Source organism: Aythya fuligula, chromosome 2 (assembly GCF_009819795.1).
Source record: "Aythya fuligula isolate bAytFul2 chromosome 2, bAytFul2.pri, whole genome shotgun sequence".
In the NCBI taxonomy this organism is placed as follows: Eukaryota; Metazoa; Chordata; class Aves; order Anseriformes; family Anatidae; genus Aythya; species Aythya fuligula.
This window is the reverse complement of record NC_045560.1, coordinates 116,756,627-116,780,267: the sequence shown is the minus strand read 5'-3', so window position 1 is coordinate 116,780,267 and position 23,641 is coordinate 116,756,627. Positions and strand designations below refer to the sequence as shown.

The following is a 23,641-nucleotide window of genomic DNA, read 5'->3' as shown; positions in this document are numbered from 1 at the left end:
GCCAGATGGCATAGTTTGAAGCAAGAGCTAAGGCTATGCTAAGCAGTGTTAGAAACAGTATGAAACTAGAGTCAGCTTCAGAGGCAGAAACAAACATCTACTTTGCCATGTCCCGTTGAGCCATGCCCAGAGCTTACTGAGGCAGCTGACTCGGCTCTCCTAATTCGTATTTCTGCACGGAGAAGGGACATTGCATTTGAGATCCTCATAAGTAACCAGCTGAATATAGGAAAAGGGAATAAATACTAATTAATTCAGTGCATTCCAAGTAAATGCACCATAAACAGAAATGAGTATCAGAGCTGGACTAATTAACCAAGACAGTAATTTACACATCCCAGAGCACTGCAACAATTCAGGTTCCATATAATTTCTCCATCAGTATACTTTTCTCTTTATCAAGATTTATTTGCAAGAACCTACAGTAGAAACAGAAATAGAATTCTTTTTGTAGGGAATAATGGTGAGTCAAGTTCCTTCTCTGGGAAAAAATGGACAGAATAGTTCATTTAGTTTTCTTGTTTTTCCATTATTATTATTATTATTAACACAAAGAACACACCTTTAATATATGTATTACCAACCTAATTGAAATATTCCATAAGAGGAAAGCATTTTGATTAGTATGTTTGCAGGTTTCTTTCAGAATGGCTTCTTCTCTAGAACGCAAATGATAAATTCTCTGATACTGGATATACAAATTGATCCAGATGCTATATTCCATAACAGCTTTAGGGCCCACTGAGGGATAATGGAATTTCATTTCTGAAATTAGATGTTTGTCGTCTGTGCACATCCAATACATTGTTGAATTCCATTACTTACATTTATTGTTTATATACATAACGTTTAGCATACAAAGTTGCAATGAGAAAATACCAACGTTTATCAGTAGCTCAATCCTGAAGAGTAAAATTGGATATCACATACAGATCGCATACAGAATTTTACAGAAGTAACAGAAAGAAAAAAATTAGTCACCATTCAAGTAAATATTTTATCACTGTACAGTAAGGTGAGCGTATGTTTTGTGTATACTCCACAATGTATCCTATATTTAACTAAGAATTGTTGAGAAAAGGGAGTAGGAAAACTCTCTCTTGCTTCAGCAAAAGCAAGATCTGTTTTTCAGGGAACAAGTACCTAAGAATAAGTTAAGAGCTTGGTGGATAAACAGACAACAAAAATCATAAAACAGGCACTGTGCTGGTGTAGTAAAAGCAAATAGAGGAAGCTCTACCAGTCCGGGATAGTAAGCTCAACACTGACACAAGAGAATTTAAGAGCTATGGGGAACAAAAAAAGGACAAACAGAAGAGCTGTTTGAGAAAAGAAGAGAAAAAGGATTTAAAAGGCATGAGAGTGAGAACTGGAATACAACTCTAACATAAAATAGAACAATAGGAAAAGCAACACCGAATAGCGGCACTGAAATTTGCTCTGCCTCACAAGTGAAAGGCCAAAAACAAACCTACTAAATGTTAAGCAGGACTGCTGAGAAAAACAAATATATCCCCAACATAAGCTTCTTAAAAAAAAATTCACAGTTCCACTAGGGCCTGGAAGTGTAACTTGAAGGGTGTTTTTTTGTTTGTTGAGCGGAGTTTTTTTTTGTGAGGTGGGGCAACGGGATGGGTACGGGTAGGTTGTGCAAAAAGAGAATTTAAAAAAAAAAAAAAGTCATTTGGGAAAAATTGAAACAATTTCTTTCAGTTTGCCAGCAATTCACAGAGAGACCCCATCCATCTGAGATTCTTTGGCTGTCTGCCTGGAAGGAACATGTCAACTTGTCTTTTTGCTTAAGGCAAGTAGACTTCAAACAAAGCAGTTACCATTTTATTTTTTTATTATTCGTTGAAGAAAGTAACAAAAAAACAACCCACAAACATTTTTTTTTTGTGGTGAAATAATAATTTCCCTCCTGGAAAATATGATTCTGCTAAAAACACTTTCCCTAGCTGTATGGTTAATGTGCACTGGAATATCAAAGAAGCCAGCGTACACTAGCATGGGAAGAATACAATTGTATTAAAGTTGTTTTTTTTAAAGCAAGGAATAAAATGTCAGCCCTAAAAGAAGCACTGTTGCTTTGTTTTAAGCATGATGACTTTTGGAAGTAATTATGTTCTTAATTGAAGATGGACTGAATCAGAGCACACAGGTTCTACCCACACAGCTGCATGGGGATGCACCTGCAGATGGCACCACAGGTGACAGGACACAGGGAGACACCAAATGCTGAGGGGAACCAAAGATGCTGACCAACACTGCAGAAAATGTGCTAACAAGGGGGAAATTCCTCTCCCAAGCCTCACATTCCCAACAACAGGTTTCAGGATCGTTTTAGAGTAAGTGTTATTTTCAGTTGTAAGCTATAGAGTCAGCCATTGGGAACGTCAAAATCAAATTCTGTCACCAAATATCAAAGCATCAAAACAAACATTATTTACTTTGAGGTTCACTGCTAGGAGAGAAAAAGCAGCAAGGATACCACGGCTCTGTTAAATCTACAAGATCTTTCAGCAAAGACCCATGGAAGAAGAGTGTGAGTTTTACCCCAGGTCAGCTGGCCAACCCCATTCAATTCATGGTTTCATGAACACTTGGGACCAGCCTCAGAAAGGAGAAAAGGTATAAGGTCTCTTGACTCCTGTCAGCTTACATCAGTCATGGAATCGAGGTGTTACTGTAGTGGGTTTACGTGGCAAGGTTTTGGTAGCAGGGAGCCATAGGGGTGGTTTCTGTGAGAAAGATCTAGAAGCTGCCCCATGTTTGGGAAGGGCCCCATTGTTTTCCAGATCCGAGCCAATAAGCGATGTTGTTTTGCGCCTCTGTGAGAGCATATTTAAGACAGGGAAAAAACGCTGCGCCACACAGCAGCCGGGAGAGTCAAGGGAGTGGGAGAACAGCCTTGCACCAAGGTCAGTGTAGAAGGAGGGGGAGAGGTGCTCCAGGCGCCGGAGCAGAAGTCCCCTGCGGCCTGTGGTGAGGACCATGGTGAAGCAGGATGTCCCCCTGCAGCACATGGAGTACCACGGTGGAGCAGGGTTCCACGCTGCAGCCCGTGGAGGAGACCACGGTGGAGCAGGTGGCCCTGCACCGACGGAGGCTGCCGCCTGTGGAAGACCCCTGCCGGAGCAGATTCCGGGCCGGACCTGTAGCCCGTGGAGAGGAGACCACGCAGGAGCAGGTGATCTGGCAGGAGCTGCTGCCCGTAGGGGAGCCAGGTTGGAGCAGTTTTCTCCTGAGGGATGGACCCCGTGGTACGGACCCATATCTGGAGCAGTTCTGAAAGAGCTGCTGCCTGTGGGAAGCCCACGCCGGATCAGTTCATCAAGGACTGCATCCCGTGGGTGGGACCCCACAGCACAGGGGACGAGAGTGACCGAGAAGGAGCGGCAGAGAAGAAGTGCTGTAGACTGACCATAACCCCCGTTCCCCGTTCCCCTGCGCTGCTCGGGGGGAGGAGGTGGAAAAGGGTGGATGGGGGGGGAAGGTGCTTTTGGTTTTTTTTTTTTTTTCCTTTGTTTTCTCACTTCTCTCGCTTGTTAGTTGTAGGCAATAAATCTTACTATCTCCTTATGCCGAGTCTGTTTTGCCCGTTACAATAATTATTGCGTGATTTTCTCGTCCTTATCTCAATCCTTGAGCCCTTTTCACATATTTTCTCCCCATTCCTCTTTGAGGAGGGGGAGTGAGAGAGCGGCTGTGGTGGAGCTCGGCTGCCCACTCGAGCGGAACCACGACAGTTACCCATAATCACTGCTCATCTCAGTGACCAATGCCACGATATTTTTTCCTCTACTACTATGCAACTTGAGAGAATTTAGAAATATTTTGTAGCTACACAGTGCTCAAACAATACATATAAGGATCTTGCCTACACAGCAGATTTGGTTAGCAGAGAACTAAAATCATTAATTTAGTAGCAGGACAAATATGAATATAAATTATGTGAAAGAAAAAAAAATAGTGAAATAGATTATTGGATTAAAAATCTGGAAGTTTAAGATATGATTCTGCAAATAACCATTCATGTAACCTCGCTAGGTAGATGATTTTAGTAGAAATGCATTGTTTTTATCTTGGAATTTACAGGATGTAGAACAAAGATTAGATATACATGGCTCGATATGCATATCAAACAGCCTTACTTTTATTTTTTTTAACTGCATGAACTACAAAACTGTGATAAAACCATCTGAAGCAAAGACATTTATTATATTAAATGGAACTCCCTCTTTGACTTAACCTCTTCTTCTCCAAATACTGAATCCTCCAAGCATTAATTATATTTTATTTAAAGAAACAAGGCAGAAGTAGCATGTTTGTAAATTTGGGTTAGATATCTACTTCTAAGAGGTGAAGCCTGGGAAGTTACTTGCATAGGATTTTTTTATTTAATATTGGACTTTTTATCTTATACTACTTAAAGCATATCAAAGTCTAGAAGAAGTAGGGGCCCAAAAAACTCCACAGCTTTATGAGTAAGACAGACTTTTTAGATGTATGTGTTTCTTTTAATTTTGTTTCAGAGACTACTCCTTTTTCCCCCCCACCTCCCTTGAAGGTGTTGGTTCTGAGCTCACCTTGGTGAAGTCACCATAATTCCTCTGGAGTGACCAATGCCAGGTGAAACAACATGTAGAACTTGATAAATTCAGAACTAAACCTACTGTACTTCCTCACATGTGTTTACTGACTCGAGCACGTTGTACGTTGACTTGCCACAAATTTCAATGAGAAATAGGAAATAATAGATGAGATAGGGCATTTTCTTGTCTTATAAGAAGCACAAGGCAAAGCTTAAGAAAGCAGCTTTGAAGAGTCTCTAAGGCTGGAAGAGGGGAAAATGGGAGCACCAGACACCAGTGACACGCTGCCAGAAGAACAGGACGCATACCATACTGTAGGATATTTCCTACACAGCTCAGTTATCACCTGCTGAAGGAGACGATTCCAGCTTCCTTTGCCAAGTCTTCCAACTAGCTGTACCTTGTCCATTCAACAGGTTCCCAGTTCTTCCTTAAACCAAGGACAGCTATCTTCTTTTCCCTCTTTCCTTCACTCTACCCAGTTAGTAAGCATTACCCTCCCACATTATCCCTTTTCTAATTTCTATTATTCTGAATATATTCCTCCACCAATTTTCCACATTCAATGACAACTGAATGCATGGATATCAGCTGAACATATGTGCTCATGCATAGAAGGACAAACTAGCAGAGGATGACATATCCTAGCCATATGTATAAATGGAGAAAGTCATTATCAGTTAAAAAGATGTATTTTTAACGTAATAGCAACAAGAGTCTGACCCTCCGTAGGAGTACAAAACCATTTGAATATAGGAATAGAAAAAGAACCCCATGCAGAAAATGTAGACTATCACATCTTGTGTGATAAAATGCTGCCCCATACTCTCATATGGGAATGTTTCCTATAATAATACTTAAAAAAAACAGATATCCCAGATTACTGTAATAACTCAAAGTCACGGATCGACAAGTCATATGATGATTCTAATCTTATTTACATTTTGGTGAAAGAGATGGAAATTGAAGGCCTTAGAGAAGGCTTGTCCCCCAGTGGTCAAGATAAAAGCATATGAACTTGAGAGATATTAAGCATCTTGTCATTTTCTTAGTCAATATTTTAAGAAATAACATGTCAAGAAAACATCAAGTCAGACTGAGATTATTCTGCAGCTGGCTGAGATCATAAAGCTTATACGCTTGTTGTATCAATGCACAAATTCAAAGGAAATTAAAGCTTTCATTTCTAAAACATATAGGAAACCTATAGTTATACATGTGTCACTTCTGAATTTATACTAGTATAAGCATGCAGTTAGATATCCATGAGGCCACTGAGATCAGAATCAGGCCCATGGTTATACTTAAGAAGCAAATGTCATGCAACTATACATAACTTCTAGCGTCATCTGAATCTAGTTTAATAACCAGAAAACAGGCTTTTGACAACAATAGTATTTCAAAATGACAGTGTAATTAAATTTAAGTCAAAGCTATGCAATGATGGACCGTATGTTTATGTGTAACCAGCAAATTATATGCTTTTAAGCATGTCAGAATTTTCAAAAGAATAAACCACTGCAGTAATTCAACTGAGGAAATGGTAGCAGGAAACAAACTCCCCCAGGTCATTTCAAAATCGGTTGATACGATGTGATATACACTGTATGCTCTGCAAGGTTTTTCTTATTCCTACTTCCCTAAAATGCTATGCATTTTAATACCATTCAAGGACAAATCAATGGTATGCTTCACTCACATCAAAATTTTAAAAAGCAACAGGAGGGACTGTGTGACTGTGATGAGTAATGAAAAAGGAAGTCAGTTTTCCATCGGTATGTTACTAGTTCAAAAACAGCTAAGGCTGGTCAGTCATTATCATTGGATTCATATGAGTAATGCTAAGAAGGAATTAGCTGGCAGTTCACTGCAGTTCCCAGCTAGTAGAAAAAAAATGAAAGAAACTGCAGAAAGGGTCGATTCCATGAAGAGCAAAGACAGCTTTCATGTGACAAGGTAGATCTCAATACTGTGTCATCTCCATTTGATGATTAATCAACAGCATAACTTATCAGTAACAAACAGTGGTTTCAAGACAGCACCTTTGGAAAGCAGGTGCCTTTTGAGCTACCTGTTGCTGCTTCTGCCCCTTGCTCCAGGTTTGTGTATCATCTACCAAAGGAGTTCTCAGTGCCAATGGCTACTGCAGAGCCTTATATTAACTCCTGCTTGGCAGAACAGTGAGGTAAATTCTTTCTTTTTCATTATTTTCTCAATTGGCAGAAAGTGTAACTTAATGCATGAATTTCTAAGCTATTCTTCAAAAAAGCAAATGTCTATGGTGGTAAAATACAATTTCTTGAAACTGAAAAGAAAAAACTTTAATAACTTAAATTTAGATAGACTAAAGCTAATCAATTAATCCTGCATTCAAGTTTCCACTACTCAAAAGCACAACACAGGTCTGTAAAAATATAATTGAGGAGAAAAAATATAATTAAAAATATAATTAAGGAGAAATACTGATACATGCAGCATGTAAAATCGAGACTATAGCTTTGTTTGCTTCTTTTGTAGACTCATTAGAATTTTTTCATTTAAGTGTCTTGATCTGTGTAACCATATTTATTTGCGAGAGAAAAATTAAATTAGTCCTTAAGATGTGTTTGAAACCGTCTAAAACTGATGTTCTTAGTTCCACAATTTCAGAATTAGATGGAAGAAAGCTACAACATTGATGCTAGCATTTTATAAAACAGTTAAATTAACACATTTTTAAAAACGTTATTCTTCCATAAAATTTTATGCTGAAACTTAGCTGCTTGGGAAGTCTAAGAAAGGTTCAGAGCACATGCCTCTATGTTACACAGATGACTACTCTACCCCTGAAGGAAAGAGACATAAAAAGGGCAGTGAACCCAATTCACCACCTGGACGACTCCTGGGCACATGGACAGACCTACTGACTTCAGTGCATCCCGCACAGAGGCGAGGGCTTGCACTGGTGGAGCTTGCTGCTAGCTGGGGACTTGGCTAGCCTTGTTCTGGGCACGGTGCCATTCAGACACAGATACGTGCCAGGGTGAAGCAGCAACGCTCTGTCCAAGAGATAGCACTGGCATTACCCTGCGCCTCTTGGCAGGGCTCCTCACCGAGCCCTGAGAGCAGTGGTCACTGAGCAGGGCTCACAGACAACCACGCTCGGTGTTGCTCCCCATCCCGTGTCTTGCTTTCCAAAGGTGCCTCTCCTCAGGTCACCAGGAAAAAGCAATCAACATATGCTGTTGTCTTTATTAAAGTATCCGCTCCGGTGCTGTTGCCTGTGGTTGTTTCCCCCATCTTATGCAGGTACATAAGGAGCATAATCACTTAATTCTCTACATGTGGTCAGAGACTTGCCGCCTCCTGTCCAACAAATACATATGGAGAGGCAGGGCTGTGGCCATTACCCTCCTGTGGGAACTCCAGTCTCATTAAGACTGCTGCCCAGGACAGTTCCCTAGTAAAGGAACCATCCCCACATTAATTTGAGAACTAAGGCTGGGCATAACTGCAGTGCTTCTATGGGAACTACAAAGCAGAAGAGAAACTTTCTTCACCTTTTTGTCACTCATACATGGGTTCTAATTATAGGCTGATGACATATGAGTTTAGCATTTGTAATAGGAAGTATCAGTGGCAACACTATTCTGAGAAAGATTAGTGCACTATCACGAGGAGGCTTGCAATACAGTATTTACAGTCAATATAGGTGCATGTGCTACCATTAATGCCAACAGATTTTCTAAGTCCTATGATAATAATCAAAAAATAAACACAGAAGAGCAGATGTTCCTTCCTGAAAGCGTTTGCATCCTAAGAATGAAAATGCTCCAGACTGATTTATGGTGAATATTCTAGGAAATAAAATCCAAAACATCTTTTCTAACAGTACCATTAAGTAGAGGCTGTCCTCCATGTACGCTCCTCGACACGACGGCACTGTGAACATCTTCAGGAAATCCCGTCTTGCACAACATGTCTTCACAAGCTGCTTTTATCGGTGCCTGAAATGCAAAATAAAATTTATGTAATATTGCAACCCTCATTCACCAGAGAAACATTCCAGTTGGCACATACTCCGTTTTGCTGCTATCTTGTACAAACAGCATCTTTGTTTCTAAACGACTGCAATTAGAAGTCCAAGGGCAAAGGGTTAATCTCTCTGATAACTGGAATGGAAGGAACAAGTCCCACTTGTCTGGTAAGATCTAAATAATACACAATCTTGATTCTTCTGACAACTGAACATTTCAACTAAATCAGCCATTGAGACCGAAGTGGAAACGTAGGGGGAACAAAAACATTCTTTCCTCTGGAAATAAATGTTACACAAAACCAAACAGCAACTTTTTCCACCGCCAGATAGATTTGACAGGAAAGACTTCAGCTACTGATTTAAAATGCTTTATTTAGAGTACTTCCATGTGAGGTTGCACCAGTACCAGTAACTTAAGATAGAGTGCTACATTTGCAGTAACTTAACAGAACTTACATTTATGTTAGTATTTAAACAGATACCATAGGAAGTCAAACGTTTAAAACGCAATCCCCATCAATCCCCATCTATTTCAAAGGAACGTTAAGTTAGAAAGAGAGCAGCTCATTATTAAATTTGCACAACAAGGCTAAAGACAAGCCATTGAAACTGTTTGTTCTCTCACTTGTAAGAAAGTTTCCCTTCAACTCACATTTTCAAAAGTTTCATCAGTGACTTTTTATTAAGAACTATAATACAACAGCATGTGGAAACTTTTTTTTTTTGTTGTTCTCTGGAGTTCCACGTTCAAAAGATCATTCTGATTGCTAAGTTAGTTTCAGGACATTTTGCTGCTAAGTGAAAAAAAAAAAAAAAAAAATCCAGTTTTCTGTGGCAAAAGTTAAAGATCTCTTTTCAGTGGATTGTTTTTGTCTCATTTTAGTGCTGCACAAAACAACAGTCAAGCTTCCATGTGCCTAAATGACCAAGTACAGCAAAACCCCTTCAGACCACACAAGGCCCCACACCAGACTATGCCGATCTCTATCAGAGACATCCTAAAACCCCTTGCAAAACCTGACGAACGCCCCCATGCTAAATAAAAGCCTATCCATGTGCACGGCGAGATGTAGTACGTGGTCTTTGACAACACGAGCGACTGTGCTGCGATTTCATACCTAAATCTGATCAAGACTTTTAATTAGATTTTCCTTTTTACTTTCCCAGATGGGTTTCCATCAATCGATCTGCTCAGGGCCATGTAAGCATGCTTGCATACATTTAGCAAAGAAAGCCCAACAGGAAAGAGGGAGGGGAGGAAAAAAAAAAAAAAAAAAAAAAAAAGGAGAGAGAAAGAGGAGATGATGGTGCTACACCCATTTACCACCTTCCTGAGCACTCATTCAGGGTATTAGACACTGAAATCCTAAGCTCAAGGATCGTGCGCTTCCCACGCAGTGGAGGAAGAGCACTCATCACCTCTTGCGGTGGTTGTGCCACCTGTTTGGAGGGCAAGATTCACTGGGCCTGGAGGTCGAGCACTGCAATTTTACATTACTGCTGCGCTCTTGGCTCCAGACATGCTTGGTAAGAGGGCTGCAGCCCACGATCTGCAGTCTGCCTACGGGTTTATCAGCACTTTTAACTGGAATTTTTCAAGCACGCAGCTATCTGCGACTGCTCTGTGTCTTAGCACAATCAAAATTTTTGAGATTAGCTTCCACGCGTTTAACTGCGTGCTGTCTATAAACCAAATCCCTTTTTGACAGAGGCACTCTTATCCAGACCATTACGTGGCAAACCCAAAAAGGCAGTCCGCTGTGGTATGCAGCAGGACAGCCAACTGGTGGCACTCCAGGAGTGGAAGCTTTCTTCATCAGAAGCTGTCAACAAGGCTGTCTTCCAGGGAAGAGGAATCCAGCAGAAATGTGTCCTCTCCACTGACACGTGAGGCCAAGCTCAGCATGCCAACTCCTATTAGGATAATTTTACCACTAATACGAGGAGGGATTCGTAGCACAGTCAGATGCACTTACACCTACATGATCCTAACCAAGCAGCTCAACACTTACACTAGCAATAAAAATTAACATTAACTGCCCACTTCCAAGTTAGTATGCTACCTAGGTAAGCACACAGGACGAGAACTTGTAATTAATTACCAGGCGTCCAGTTAACTTCAATTGTGACATGGGTTTCTCTCTGACTTACACACTACACAGGTTGCTCACCTGTATAGAGTTACATAAGTACTTTTAAGTTTTTATATGGTTAAAGAGAAACCAAACACACAAATACTGAAAGAAAGGAACGAGGCTTAAATGACCAGGAGACTGTGTCAGCTGCAAAGCTGGAACCTAGCCCTTTCAAATGCTGATGTTTTTAAAGATGAAAACACAGTAAATCAAAAATAATTGCGATTCCAGCTGCTAGTTTCCTCAGCTTTAGAACTCAAATCACATGTTTTGTAAAGTTTCTATAATTTGAAAGAAAAAGAGTAAGACTTGTTTAAACTACTGCATAAAAGGTGACCTCAAAGCAAATGTGATAGAGAAGAAAAAATAGCCTTTCATCATATCCTTGAAACAAAAAAGGTCCTGGGTGGGCAGCTGAGAAGATAACAGGATTTTATAACAAGTCTGCACTGATGCGCCTGGGAATCTTTCAGCCTTTCCAACAATCTATATGTACTAAACAACTCTTATAAACTGAAACAATGCCCACTGAAACAAAGACGTGGGGACATGAATAGAGAGCCTTCTTTATTCTTTCATTTTCAGCCATCAATTTTATCCGGAGACAAAAGACTGTACTCTACTCTCTGAAAACAGTCCTTTGTAAAGATTGTTTGAGAATAAAAACACAAGGGAAGGAAGAATTCAAATTTTCAGCAATTCTTTATCGCCCTCTGTTAAGCATTTGGAATTAAGTAGAAGTTGTAGCTTCAGACAGACTGGGTCATATCAAGTTCAGCCTAAGAGTAGTGCGAGACTTAAACCATTTTAACTCTAAGCAAACGATGATGCTGAAATATTTTTATCCCCTTATCTGGGGCAAAAGGGAAAAGCTAGTGAAGATTATGGGGGCACATTACTGTAATTTACAGGATTTTGTGTGATTAGTACAATTCCCAAGACTATTTTGAACATAAGATAATATTACTTGTACGTTCATCTACAGAAGGACGCTACTGAAAAACTATCTTTTATGATGGAAAGTAATTACCTTAGCTTCTGCCCATATAAAACCTACTTAATGGAGCTACAAAGCTTTGAACAAGCTCAGCACTTGGAAAATTCTTCTCTCAAGTACTAATGGACTTTGCTAAAGCAAAATAGAGTTACCATTGAAAAACTAGTTTGCTTTCCTGATCACCTCTAGCTTATTTAGTCACTTTTAACTGCAAAATGAGTAACAAACATCATTATCTCCAGATACTGAACACCTACTCAACCTTGGTGCAAGAACTCACAAACTCAAGTAGTGTGGTACTCAAGTACAAACTCACTACTGTAGATCTCAGATCAAATGCAAAATGCAAACTGCAATCACAAATCAACATGACATAAATTAGAAGTCTTATGTCAAAGTTACTTTTCAATCAACTGAACATTCTAGTATAGTTGGTAAGCCTGCCATTTTTGTACCCTACTCCTCAGTTACATTAACATCATATCTAAATACTATCATAACACAGGTATCTAGAAACCTGTGGCTTAATTTCCAGGTAGTATTCCAGCTCAATTAGAAAACAAAACAGAACAAAACAAACAAACTGATGACAATCTCAACTGCATAACTGTAATGGAATCATGTTTATATGTGTTCTTCTGAACATCATCACTAAGATTCTTCCAACAATACTGTCTTCACACTTGTGTAAAGACTGTAAATTGAAACAGTACAGAAGTACAGAAAGATAGGATTGTTTCATTAGCATTGATGGTTTTGGACTACTATGTCTCTCCAATTTTCATACTTTCTAGGATGTAGACACACTTACAATGCAGTTCTGTAAAAAAACGCTCCAACTATTTCAAAATGCAAGCTCCCCACATGACTACAGAAGCGACTTCATATCACAACACGCATCCTACATTTGCAGAACTGGGCTCTTAAACACTGCTTTCAAACAGGGCTGGTCTTGTTCCTTGTGCACATACCATACACCACTGGAGCTCAGCAGAATCTATTTATCTGAAATATCAAAGTGTCTGCTTTTGCACTGTTTGCATTTGCGTGTACTACAACATCAGATTTCTTAATATTGATTGTAACAGAACACAAGGGAAGTTGTTCCTGAAAGACTTCTTTCTTTTATGCTCAATATAGCTAACTCCTATAGGAAAATAAGCCTACATAGTCAAATAAGAAATGGAAGGGTATGCATCAGAGAAAATATCATCCTATACACTTATAATTGGATGCATTACAGCTGCTAGTTGCCAAGTCCAGCCAATTCAAAGGGCATTATCGTGTGAAGCTCAAAACAAAGTCTTACTAATTATACGTATGACAGAGCAGGAACTGGGTATTTGAGCTCTCTCTCCTTAATAAGCAACATTAATTTGCAATTGTGACAGTAATGTTAAACTTGAGCACAGATCACAAAAACATCTGTGACTGTGTTTAGAGACTGGGTGTTTCTTCATTAATTTAAAGGCCAAAATTATACCCAGCATTCATTTACAACTTACCTAACTCTAGAGATTGTTTTACCCGTTTTAAGTTTTGTCTTAATACATCATCTGACATGATGCAATATGCTATACCAGGTGGATCTTAGGATGAGGTTTTACTAACCATCAAAACATAACAAGACATATGAAAGACCACAAGAGGATCATAGCCACATCTCTGATGTGCTTGGGGTGCAAAACTTCAAAACAGTTCATTATCTCTCCCATAATCTCTGATTTATTGCAAAGAGCTGCAACAGTTTATACCTCCACACTACTTAAGACAGTTGCACAGTACTCCAGAAAATATAGTCAAGTACAATTTGTTTTCAACTGTGGATTGCAACTGGAGAGAAAGAAAAGTGCCTTTCATTCAAACTGTTCTGGAAGCCAACAGCTTCCAGAGTCAGTGCCAGACCAAGTTCTCCCAGAGGTCATTGAGTTACCCGTTTTTCAGCAACCCCAGAAATCCAGCTTCTTGAACCAATTCTCAAGACTCTTAAACACTTTCCCTAAACAACAGAACCTACAACTTCTACTATATAATTTGTTTTAAAATGGCCTTAGGCCACCACCGTTTACCATAGATTACTGGACATTTGCAACTTTGAGAGTCTCACAAACCATGACGCCCACAGTCTCTTCTGTTAGCCTTAATTGAGAAACAAAGACTCACTTCATTTGCTTTACTAGATGTGAAGACATCTATGGGCATATCTGATACAAAGCTGAAATCTGGTTTGGAGTTTTTCCCCTTCCCTCAACTAGGAGCAGTGCACCTTCTAAAATGAGATTCTCCAGACAAGCAGTGTTGCTAGCAGAGGAAAAAAATATCTTAAAAATTCAGCTGGAAGACTAAAACCAAACGGAATTTCTGTTAAGTCTAAGTCACACTTCTGTACTGCATAAATAAATAAATAAAATTGGGCCTATGATTGACTACACATCCTCATTTCTTCAAAAAACAAAAGTTCCTCCCTTTGATAGAGGTTGCACATGTTCAGCACTTCTGCCCACGAAAACTGCTGGTGATGTACGCAGGAGGACTCTGGGTTTTTCTGACCTTCAGGGGAGGCCTTACAAGGCTTATCTGGAAGAACTCTTTTGGGGGAATCACAAAATTTTAACTATGTCTTCAGCTGCTGGGTGATAATTATATGCTAATTATAAGGAATGGAGGAGTCCCTAGAGGAGTCTGTTGGTAAAAATATATTTTTAAATATGTCAAGGAGTGCCTAGAGGAGAGGATAAACGCACCTTCTGGATATACGATACTTAATTAAATACATGAATACTGACTAAAACCAAATAGTTTAAGTGAAATGTTGAAAAGACTTGGCAGTGATGCACCTTCCATCTTGGAAGCTGCAGATCCTGTATCTGTTTTCAAAAGCCAATTAAAAATAGAAAGCCTAATTTTCCTTCTTTATTCAGACAGAGCTCCCATGATCTTTCAGAGAGAACTGCAGGATCAAATCAAATTATCAAATCATGAATCACGCAGATTAGGTCATATAGCGATCTGCTGCTGCCACAAGAAAGCACAAGAAACTGGAACACAGTCCAGCACCCAGATGAAAAAAGTCCTTTGATCAGTCACGAACTACAAAATGCTCTTTAACAAAATACAAATCCTCCTGAAACTCATCCCACATGAATGCATAACACCTTTTTTGTGAAGTTCTCTCAAGGCTCACCTCTGCCTATACCAATATTAACTTGACCAACCAGTCTCAGTTCAGTGGTAGGTTAGGAAAATTGTTATTAAAATGATCATTTTTAGTGCAAAATACGTTAAGTATTCTTTCCACCTTCATCAATCATCTGTGATTTGTCCCATTATATCTTGTATACAACTAGCATCACTGAGTTAGCAGACGTACAAAATGTATTAAGTAAGGACACTACATGTTCCTCCTATGTTTTATAACAAACAAACAAAAAAATAAAAATAAGTAATTTTTTTTACACAGGAACTTCAGAGGTTCTGATTCTTACTGGAACAAACTGATGTTTTGCATGTGCACATTGTTTAAAGTAAATAAAATGCTTATCCTGTTGGGTGTCACTGCTGGCTGGTAAAATATTGGAAGGTTTTGTTTGTTTGTTTTTCAATTAAAAAGCATTCACAAAAAAAAAAAAAAAAAAAAAAAAAGTGACAGAAAGTTTTACTATCAAATGATCCTCTTATTCATGCAATAAAAGCCATTCAACAGTTCCTGCTCCCTACCACATGACAAAAAGTCCCTTACGCAAGACTGTCTGTAATGAGTAAAAATAACTTTACTCACAACTTCCTCAAGCTATTTTTAAATATACTCACTACACTACTACCACATAAATTTTCTTATGTATTACAGTGTTCAGTTATTAAAAAAATTAATAATTGGAATTACTGACATAAAAGTGTCATCAAAAATAATTAAGATGGGACATGACAGGACTCTTCTAATGATGTTTCTGGGAGTTCCTCCAATTTCTGGGAGCAGAAAGAAAAAAAATAAGTGGTAAGGTTTTGAATTACATGTTCTCAACTAGATGTAGTTCAACAATACAGTAATTTAGGGCAATATTTTAAAACAGGTATAATAAAAATTACAAATTTGTCTTTAATTGACTTCTCCTTATATTAAATTGCATGCCTAGGTAGCAATACAACACACAAAGGGAGAGAGCAGAAGGCTTTCTAGAAAACATATGATTTACTAATTCGAAAATACATAAGTTGACAATACAAGAGAATGTATACTTTCTGTTACTTAAGTATAATATACATTTATGACCTTGCTATAATATCTGTTTAGAGAATAAGAACCGTTTAATATAGAAAATGATCTCCTGTTTTGTCAACCATTGATTTCAATTCCAAAAATTCATTGTCTACTGAATCAACGTGTCCTATAATAGATACAAAAAGCACTTAAAAAAAAAAAAGAAGTCATTTCTCAAATATGTATTTTAAAGTAATGCATCCAGTCTAATATCTAAAGAGAGATTTCTAAAAAGTACATGTGTTTTCTACAATTATTGGAATTTTGAGGATGTGTCAGAGGCATCACTATCACCTAGTCCAGACAGACAAGGAGGAGAGAGCTCTTTGCTGCAGTATCCTGCCACATTTAACTTTTCAGATGGAGTCTTTGAAGATGAAGCAAAAACAGAACAGAAAGATCCACATCCAAAAAGGCTGAGCCACTCATATACGTATTCCGTTCTGGAATTTATGAAAAGTGTTATAAAATGCACTCAATTCACTTTCAAAGGAGTAATGATGTTTGAGTCCGACTCATTAATAGAGAGACACCCTTGAACTCATTTTTGTGGTTATACAATCACGTATTTACTATACTACTTAAAATAGACCGATTAAAAGAAATAAAATCTAAGCCACGTGTATGATGAGAGACAGAAGATGCATCCAGAATAAAAGATCTCACTGCTACTTCTGCGCAAAACTGCGTTAATATGCCTCACCCTTGGTTCTGCCAGAGACAAGTGCTAGAGGTAAGAGGGTGGTTTGGCTGACAAGAAATTCAATCACTGGATTCACAGCTGAGGCAGCTTAACAGGAGTGTCATTTAGGGTAGTAGTTTTATCACCTGGATACATTTGCTAAGACCTGAATAAGACCAAAACTGCCTGCAGAGAGTAATAACTTACATCCTCTGTCATCCTGATTCGAATTCAAACCAGTCTCCTACATGCAAAGGGCTCCGTAACTGCATTGTTATTTGTTTCTGATTAAGAAATGGACAACACCCACAGAGTGACCCCATCACCTTGTACATAAAAACAGACTATTCCCTTTTTGAGCACTTAAGTTCTGTTTTATTTTCCAGTTGATTTCTAACTGACCTTAGTTTCATTCCTGTAAACCTCCCAGGCTAGCTTTCCCAGTACTTCTCCCATCTTGTTGTTATCCCTGTTCCAAGAACAGCTGATGTTTTGGACAGAAAAGCAAATCTCACTCCTTTTATCCTCCCTTCTGTCAGGTTTTTCACATAGTACTTCCAGACTCATACTGATCTAGTTAATCAGCAAAATAAAGTGCAGTTGACATTCTCTTGCATCCCATGCACGTTACGCGTTGCCAAAAACCTAAAGCCCTATTTCCTGAACAGCAACAGAACCCACGGATCTGACTTAAAGTGTGCCTCCAGTTATGATCAAGCAATTCCATGACTGCTTTTCTACAGCACTGATGAATGCCACAGTGATCAATAACTTCAGAAAATAAAGGTAGAGAGCTCTTTTGTTGTAAAGGTTTGGAGACAGAAAAATAAAAAGTAGAAAGGTCCAACCTTTCAGAAGAATCATATGTAAACAACCCCGTACAAACCAAAAGTAGCAGGTATCAAGGCAGAAGAAAAAAAAAGTTACTGCTGCATCTTGCTTTTAAGGGTTCTTGGCAGTACGCATGAAAGAAAAAAAAAAAAAAAAAAGCTTTTAAATGAAAGCGTTGTACAGACACAGGTCTATAAATCTGATTTCATACCCAAGTTCCAATTTTGTAACACACTATTAAAAATCAACCCTAACCTGATTTAATGGATACCCAAACAAGGGGGAAATTGGATTCCCCAACCGTAACATGCCAGTGACACTGAGTGATACATAAAAGCAGTGAGTCTAGTTCCTGTCCTTAATTCATAGCTTGTGCTTTAATTTCAAACCTGCCCTGGGTAGGAAAGTAAATAAATAAATAAAAAAGATGGACTAAAAGCTAACTGCAGAATTTGTGCTTTAAAGATTTATTGAGATAGGAAAACTAAACAGAAGTGGAAGCGCATATGATAAACAACACATGAGGACTTGTGAAAAAAAAAAAAAAAGCAGCAGCATGAAGGGAAAAAATAAACCCAATCAAAAGCCGTCTGTACTGAAGGTTTTGGGTACTGAGGAGAGAAAAAAAAAAAAAAAAAAAAAAAAGGAAAGAAAAAAACAATCCTAAAGTAGGCACATCACAAGTTTTCGAGCACGGTGGCTGCTTTCACGTGGGAGACGCGGAGGGCCAGCCGGACACTCCTCCGCCACGCCAGACGGACAGACGGACAGACACGGGTCCCCAACAGACGAGGGAGAAAAACCCGGGCCGCCGCGGACCAGCATTTCAGCACCTCGCCGCCCGGAGCGAGCAGAAGCCGGGGCCCCCCCTCAGGGAGCGGGGGGACAGCGGGGTCGCTGCCGGCCCGGCGCTCACCATGGACAGGGGCCGCCCCCCCCCCCGGGGCCCTTTCCCCCCTCCCCAGCCCGGCAGAAATGCCCCGGCCGTCGGTGCCGTTAAGAGGCGCTGATCTGCGCCATCTGTCCCTCAGATTTACCGCCCCCTCCGCCCAGCCCCGACAGCACAAAGCCGCCGGGGGGGGACACGCCGGCCACCGGGACCCCTTCAGCCACCCCCTTCCAAGCAGCCCGGAGCTGGCGGGGAGCCGGGACTCGCCCCCCGCGTTCAGCACTTCGCAGCCCGGGCCCGTCCCGCTGGAAATCCCCCCTCCACTCCCCCCCTTCCCCGTGCGGGCTGATTAAATTCTCGCCGAGAAGGGATTAGCGGGGCACGGCGGAGCGCCCCCCTCCCCAGCCCGACGAGGGTCTCGGGACCCGCCGCCGCCCCGTTCCCCACGCGGGGCGCGCTCCGCTACTTTGTCCCCCGCGGCGACAAAGCGGGAGCCGGACCCCCCCTACCACCACCACCACCACCACCACCACGGCACCTGCTGTCCCCAAACCGATGGGGGCACCCCGCGGACCCCCTCCCTCCCCTCTCCCCGCAGCTGCCCCCCGAGCAGGTGTCCGGCACGACGGCGGCTGCCGCCTTCCCCGCGGCCCCCCCGCCACCTCTCCCCGCTCCCCCCCCCGGTCCCCCGGCGGGGAACAAAGGATCCGCAGCCCGGCCGCGCTTACCTGCTGCAGGGCCGCCAGCAGCAGCAGCGCCAGCGGCGGCAGGATCCGCGGCGGCGCTCCCGCTGCCCGGCACATGGAGGCGAGGAGGGGCGGCGGCAGCAGGGCGGCCCCCGGCAGTCCCGGGAGCGCGGCTGGAGCCCGGCGGAGCGGGGCGAGGGGTGCAGCGGGGAAGGGTCGGGCACCGGCTGTGTGCGCCCGCCTGCCTGCCTGCCTGCCTGCCAGAGCCGGCTGCCGCGGCGCTGAGCTGCCGCCTGCCGCTCTAGCTCATGGGCAGCGATGCGGCGGGGGGGAGAGATAGGGAGAGAGAGAGAGAGAGAGAGAGAGAGAGAGGAGAGGAGAGAGGAGGCGGAGGGTGGGTGAAACTCAGCTCTGGGTCAGGCTGCTTTTCTCTCCCCGCTGTGCAGAGGGTGGGCAGGGAGGAGGAGGAGGATGGGCGAACAAAAGGCTGGGAGATAAGAAAGAAGTAGTCGCTGCTGCTGCTGCTGCGAGGAGGAGGAGGAGGAGGAGGCCGGTGCGGCGGCTGTGCCCGGCTCCGTGCCCCCGCCCGGATCGTGCCCGCCTCTCTCCTCCCCGCCGCGCTCAGCGCCTGAGCCCGGGCGTGCCGGCACCGCCGCTGCTCCGGCCCCAGCCCTGCTGCATGCTCTCCTCTCTCTCCCCCTTCACTTTCCTCTCTCCCTCTTTCTTCTCCTCCCTCCACCCCTCCCCCTGCACGCACAGCCCTCCGCCGAAGCGCAGCGATAACAATACCGAGCAGCCTCTGCCTGCCGTGAGTGTGCGTGTGTCTCTGTGCGTGTGTGTGTGTGTGCGTGTGCTCGCCCGGTGCCTGCCTCCCTGCCTCCTGCTGCTGCTGCTGCTGCTGCTGGCAGCTCCCCCTCCGCCTCCCGTCGCTCCCTGCCGGCCGCACGGCTGATGCAGCACCGTGCGCTGCCCTTCCTCGCTCCCCGGGCCCTGCCGGCCTCGGGGGAAAAATAATAATAATTAGAAAATTAAAAAAAAAAAAAAATCGCGACCCGCTAACTTAGTGTGCTGCAATTGGAGGGCACAACTTGCTGGGGAGGGAGAGCCCGGCCCTGCGGTGCCCCTCGGGGGATGCTGGATGCAGGGCGAAGCCCACCGGGGGCTCCGGGACGCCACCAGCTGCCCCCCGGCTGCTGCCGGCGCCGCAAGTTTCTCGCAACTGCTACGGCTTCACGGGGTGCTTTGTTTTTTTATCGTTATTTTTTAATTCCCTCCTGTTATTACCCCCCCCCCCCCCCCCCATCCCCGCTCTCTGTTTTATTCCCAGCTACCTGCTGAATTTATCAGCGAGTGTTTTCAAAGGCTCCTTGGCCGGCGCCGCAGTCCGCGGGGCCAAAAATGTGAGCGTGCATAGCGGAAAGAAACCGGGAGCCTTGCTGGGCGAGCACTTACAGGAGCAGGGATCAGTGCTGGGTCATTTGCAGGACTGGCAAAGATCTCCCCTCGCCCACAGGTCACTGAGCAAAGTTGTTTTGTGTCCATGCACCAGAGCTCCCAGCCCGGGACATAATAAGGGGAGGATCTGGCTTGATTGTCTGATCTCATGAAGTGTCGATTTTAAATGGTATGTTATTTATTCTAAAGCATCTTATTTTACACTTGAGCTTGCAAGTAAAATACTTTCAATCTCTGCTTTTTTTTTTTTTTCTTTTTTTTTTTTTTCCTTCTTTCTCTTCTTTAGAAAATAACGCAAAACGCCATGCTCGGGGCTTTGCAAGAAAACACCGGATTTGCTTTTATGTTTTGTCGGGGACAGGCGGGGTAAGTACAGGCTTGCACGATGCCGGTTTCATTAGCTTCGAAATTGAAAATAACCGGTCGCTTGCGAGCTGCCATGCAGCTGTTTACCCAAGTCAGGGAGAGGCAGAAAAAGCCAGCAGCGGCGGGGGAGCTGCGCGCAGCCGGTGCCGAGCCGCGCCGCGGCAGCAGCCGGGCCGGGGGCGAGCCAGGAGCGAGCCAGGAGCCACCCGAGGGCATCGAAAGGCAGAGGAGAATCAAGCGAGGAGACAGCCCGGAATAGAAAAACAGCCCCCTCATCCCATCCCATCCCATGCCATTCCATCCCATCCCATCCCATTCCCCTGCCTTTTTTTTTTTTTCAAGTTGTAGCCCATGAAATTGTAGCGGACCAAGAGTTGCGACGAGCAATAAATGATGGAAATGAAGTCTGGTAATGAGGCTCTGGATTAAAATTCAGCCTGGGACTAGGACAAAGTGAGCAGGAACAGCGCTGCTGATGCTTATATCCTGTTACGAGGATGAGTTTCCCGAGTTGGCACCTGCTGGACCAGCATGTGCTCTGTCATGTCTAAGGCCTTACCCTGAGATTGTGCTTGTGTCTGCTGATGAAATGTTCACTTTCCTCAAGTAACAGATTTCTATTTGTGTTTTCTGGTAGGTAGACATACTAGTAACATTTGTTAATTACTCTGTTTGAGCATTTATTCACTTTTACAAGTGCTCTACAAAATGCAAGGCATACAATATAAACACCTCCATAAACCAACTGTCTGACGAGAGTAATTACCTAGCACGGAGAGGAGCCTGGCCCCTCATATTCCCTCAACCCATCCATCCCTACAGGCCTGAAAAAATAAAAGGCTCTGCAGCATATCTGGAAGGTTACCAGATCTGAGCTCTGGCTGATGCCTCTTAACGGTTCTGCTGCTGCCTTTAAATTACTTAGCAGAAATAGTAACGCTGGCAGAAAAATTGCTCTCACCAACACTGTTTTACTGAATCTTTTAGTCTTGAACATGTTTCTATCAAGCAGGTGGCTTCCCTCATTTACACAGCTGTAACCAAAAGTGCCCTCCGGCTCACGGAGTTTCCCAGTTCTGGGTGCTGTGATCAAGAGAAACTAATTGAGCAGGGGTGGCTTATACTTTTTGAGGCAGAATCTCTGCACTGAATCTTTTTGTGGGTGAGAGGCATATGTCTGGGAGAGCGCAGAAGAGGAGAAACTTTAGAGTTTCTTTTCTTGGGAGACATGGATGGCTCCTCGGGGCTTCTGCTATTGATCTGTAGGATGAGCCCCAGAAAACAGCTTCTTACAGAAATAATCTGACAATAATTGGGCATAGCTGGAGATTCAGAGTTAGAACTGATACTAAATTGAGATCATCAGCCCTTTTTGCATATATCATGCAAAAGTCATCAAATGGTGACGATTTCTGGCCAATATTCAAACAAGTGATTTAGAGCTCGAAGGGTTTATCTCATAACTCAGCCACAGATTGCATTTGTGAGTGTATTCTAAGTAGTATAAAAATAATGGACATACGTTAATGTTCAACCTAGGAGATCTCAAGGGCTTCCAGAAAAAAAAACTTGTTAAAATTCCATGATTAAGTTGAAGAGAGGATTAGGGTAATTCCCATGTTAGTCATGGAGTTGAGTCTCTCTTTCAACTTGTCCAAATTAATTTTCATTCCTAGGGTTCATAAAAATTCTGTAAAAAATGAATGTTTTCAATTTGGAACATACTAGTGTGCTCACAGCTTCAAATATTTTGAAAAATAAAAGAACTTCTCCCGTGTGGGCCTATCCTTATGTTTAATCTGCCAGGTACTGCCACTACCACTGTCCTCGATTCAAATTATGGAAATTAAGCACTTTACTGACAATTTAGGCCTTGATCTGACAAACATTTATACAGGAGATCTCAGCAAATTCAGTCACACTACACGCTGCATACCACTGTTCATAGGCCTAAATATTTACAAGATGGAGGCCATACTCCATTATTTAGAATTAATAATGGAGGGATAAAGATAATGAGCAAAAGTACTTAAGGGCATATTAGTTTACCCACTTTTATTGCTTTCTTCATTACATCTCACGGAATATCTGTTGTTGATAAACAAAATAAAACACCTAATTAATAGCTTGTTCATTCCCTGCAATCTCCTTTTCTTTCCGAGGACATTCAGTTCTTAATAAGGTTTTTTATCACAGTAATGGCAAAAATAGTATTTTTTTCTTCCTACTTCACACATCCAAAATTCCCAAGGGTGGAGATTTTTTGAATTATAAGATTGTTTATCATTGGCAACACTTGAAAATAATTGTTTTAGGAAGTAGATAATCATGCATGGCCAGGGAGAATGCAGTTTTGTATAGATAGTGTCAAGTGAGAAAGAAAAACTGAGTGGCGTAGATGCCAAAACAGCTTAAATATTTTTCAAATTGGGGTAATAAGAACTTTGCTGCTAGAGCTGCTTTCTCTTACTTCAGTAAAAAAAAAAAAAAGTGACCCATTACGTGTTCTGAGTGCTTTTCTTAATTTACAATTTCATGTTTATCACCTATGAGAACTGAAAATAAAAGTTCTAATTGTTCTTTATTTAGGCAAATAGTCTTCAGAAAAAAAATAAAAAAAGTCCTAGAAGTAGGTAATATTTACTCGAATGTGTCTTTTAATTCATTACAGAACTTCACGGGCTTAATTTACCTTCATGGGCTTTCCTGGCGCTATCATTACCTAACAT

At 42.0% G+C, this 23,641-nt stretch overlaps 1 protein-coding gene across 1 annotated transcript in view; it reads right to left on the bottom strand.

Moving 5' to 3' along the window:
- CDH2 (cadherin 2) overlaps positions 1–19,783 on the bottom strand; it is a 120,702-nt gene extending 100,919 nt beyond the window's left edge. Inside the window, exons 1-2 of the mRNA XM_032181026.1 lie at positions 19,134–19,783; positions 8,470–8,581 (exon numbers count right to left, since the gene is read on the bottom strand). Of these exons, the coding sequence (XP_032036917.1) occupies positions 8,470–8,581; positions 19,134–19,208 (187 nt within the window). The 5' untranslated portion in view covers positions 19,209–19,783. The remainder of the gene's footprint in view (positions 1–8,469; positions 8,582–19,133) is intronic.
- Between the last annotated feature and the right edge of the window lie 3,858 nt (positions 19,784–23,641).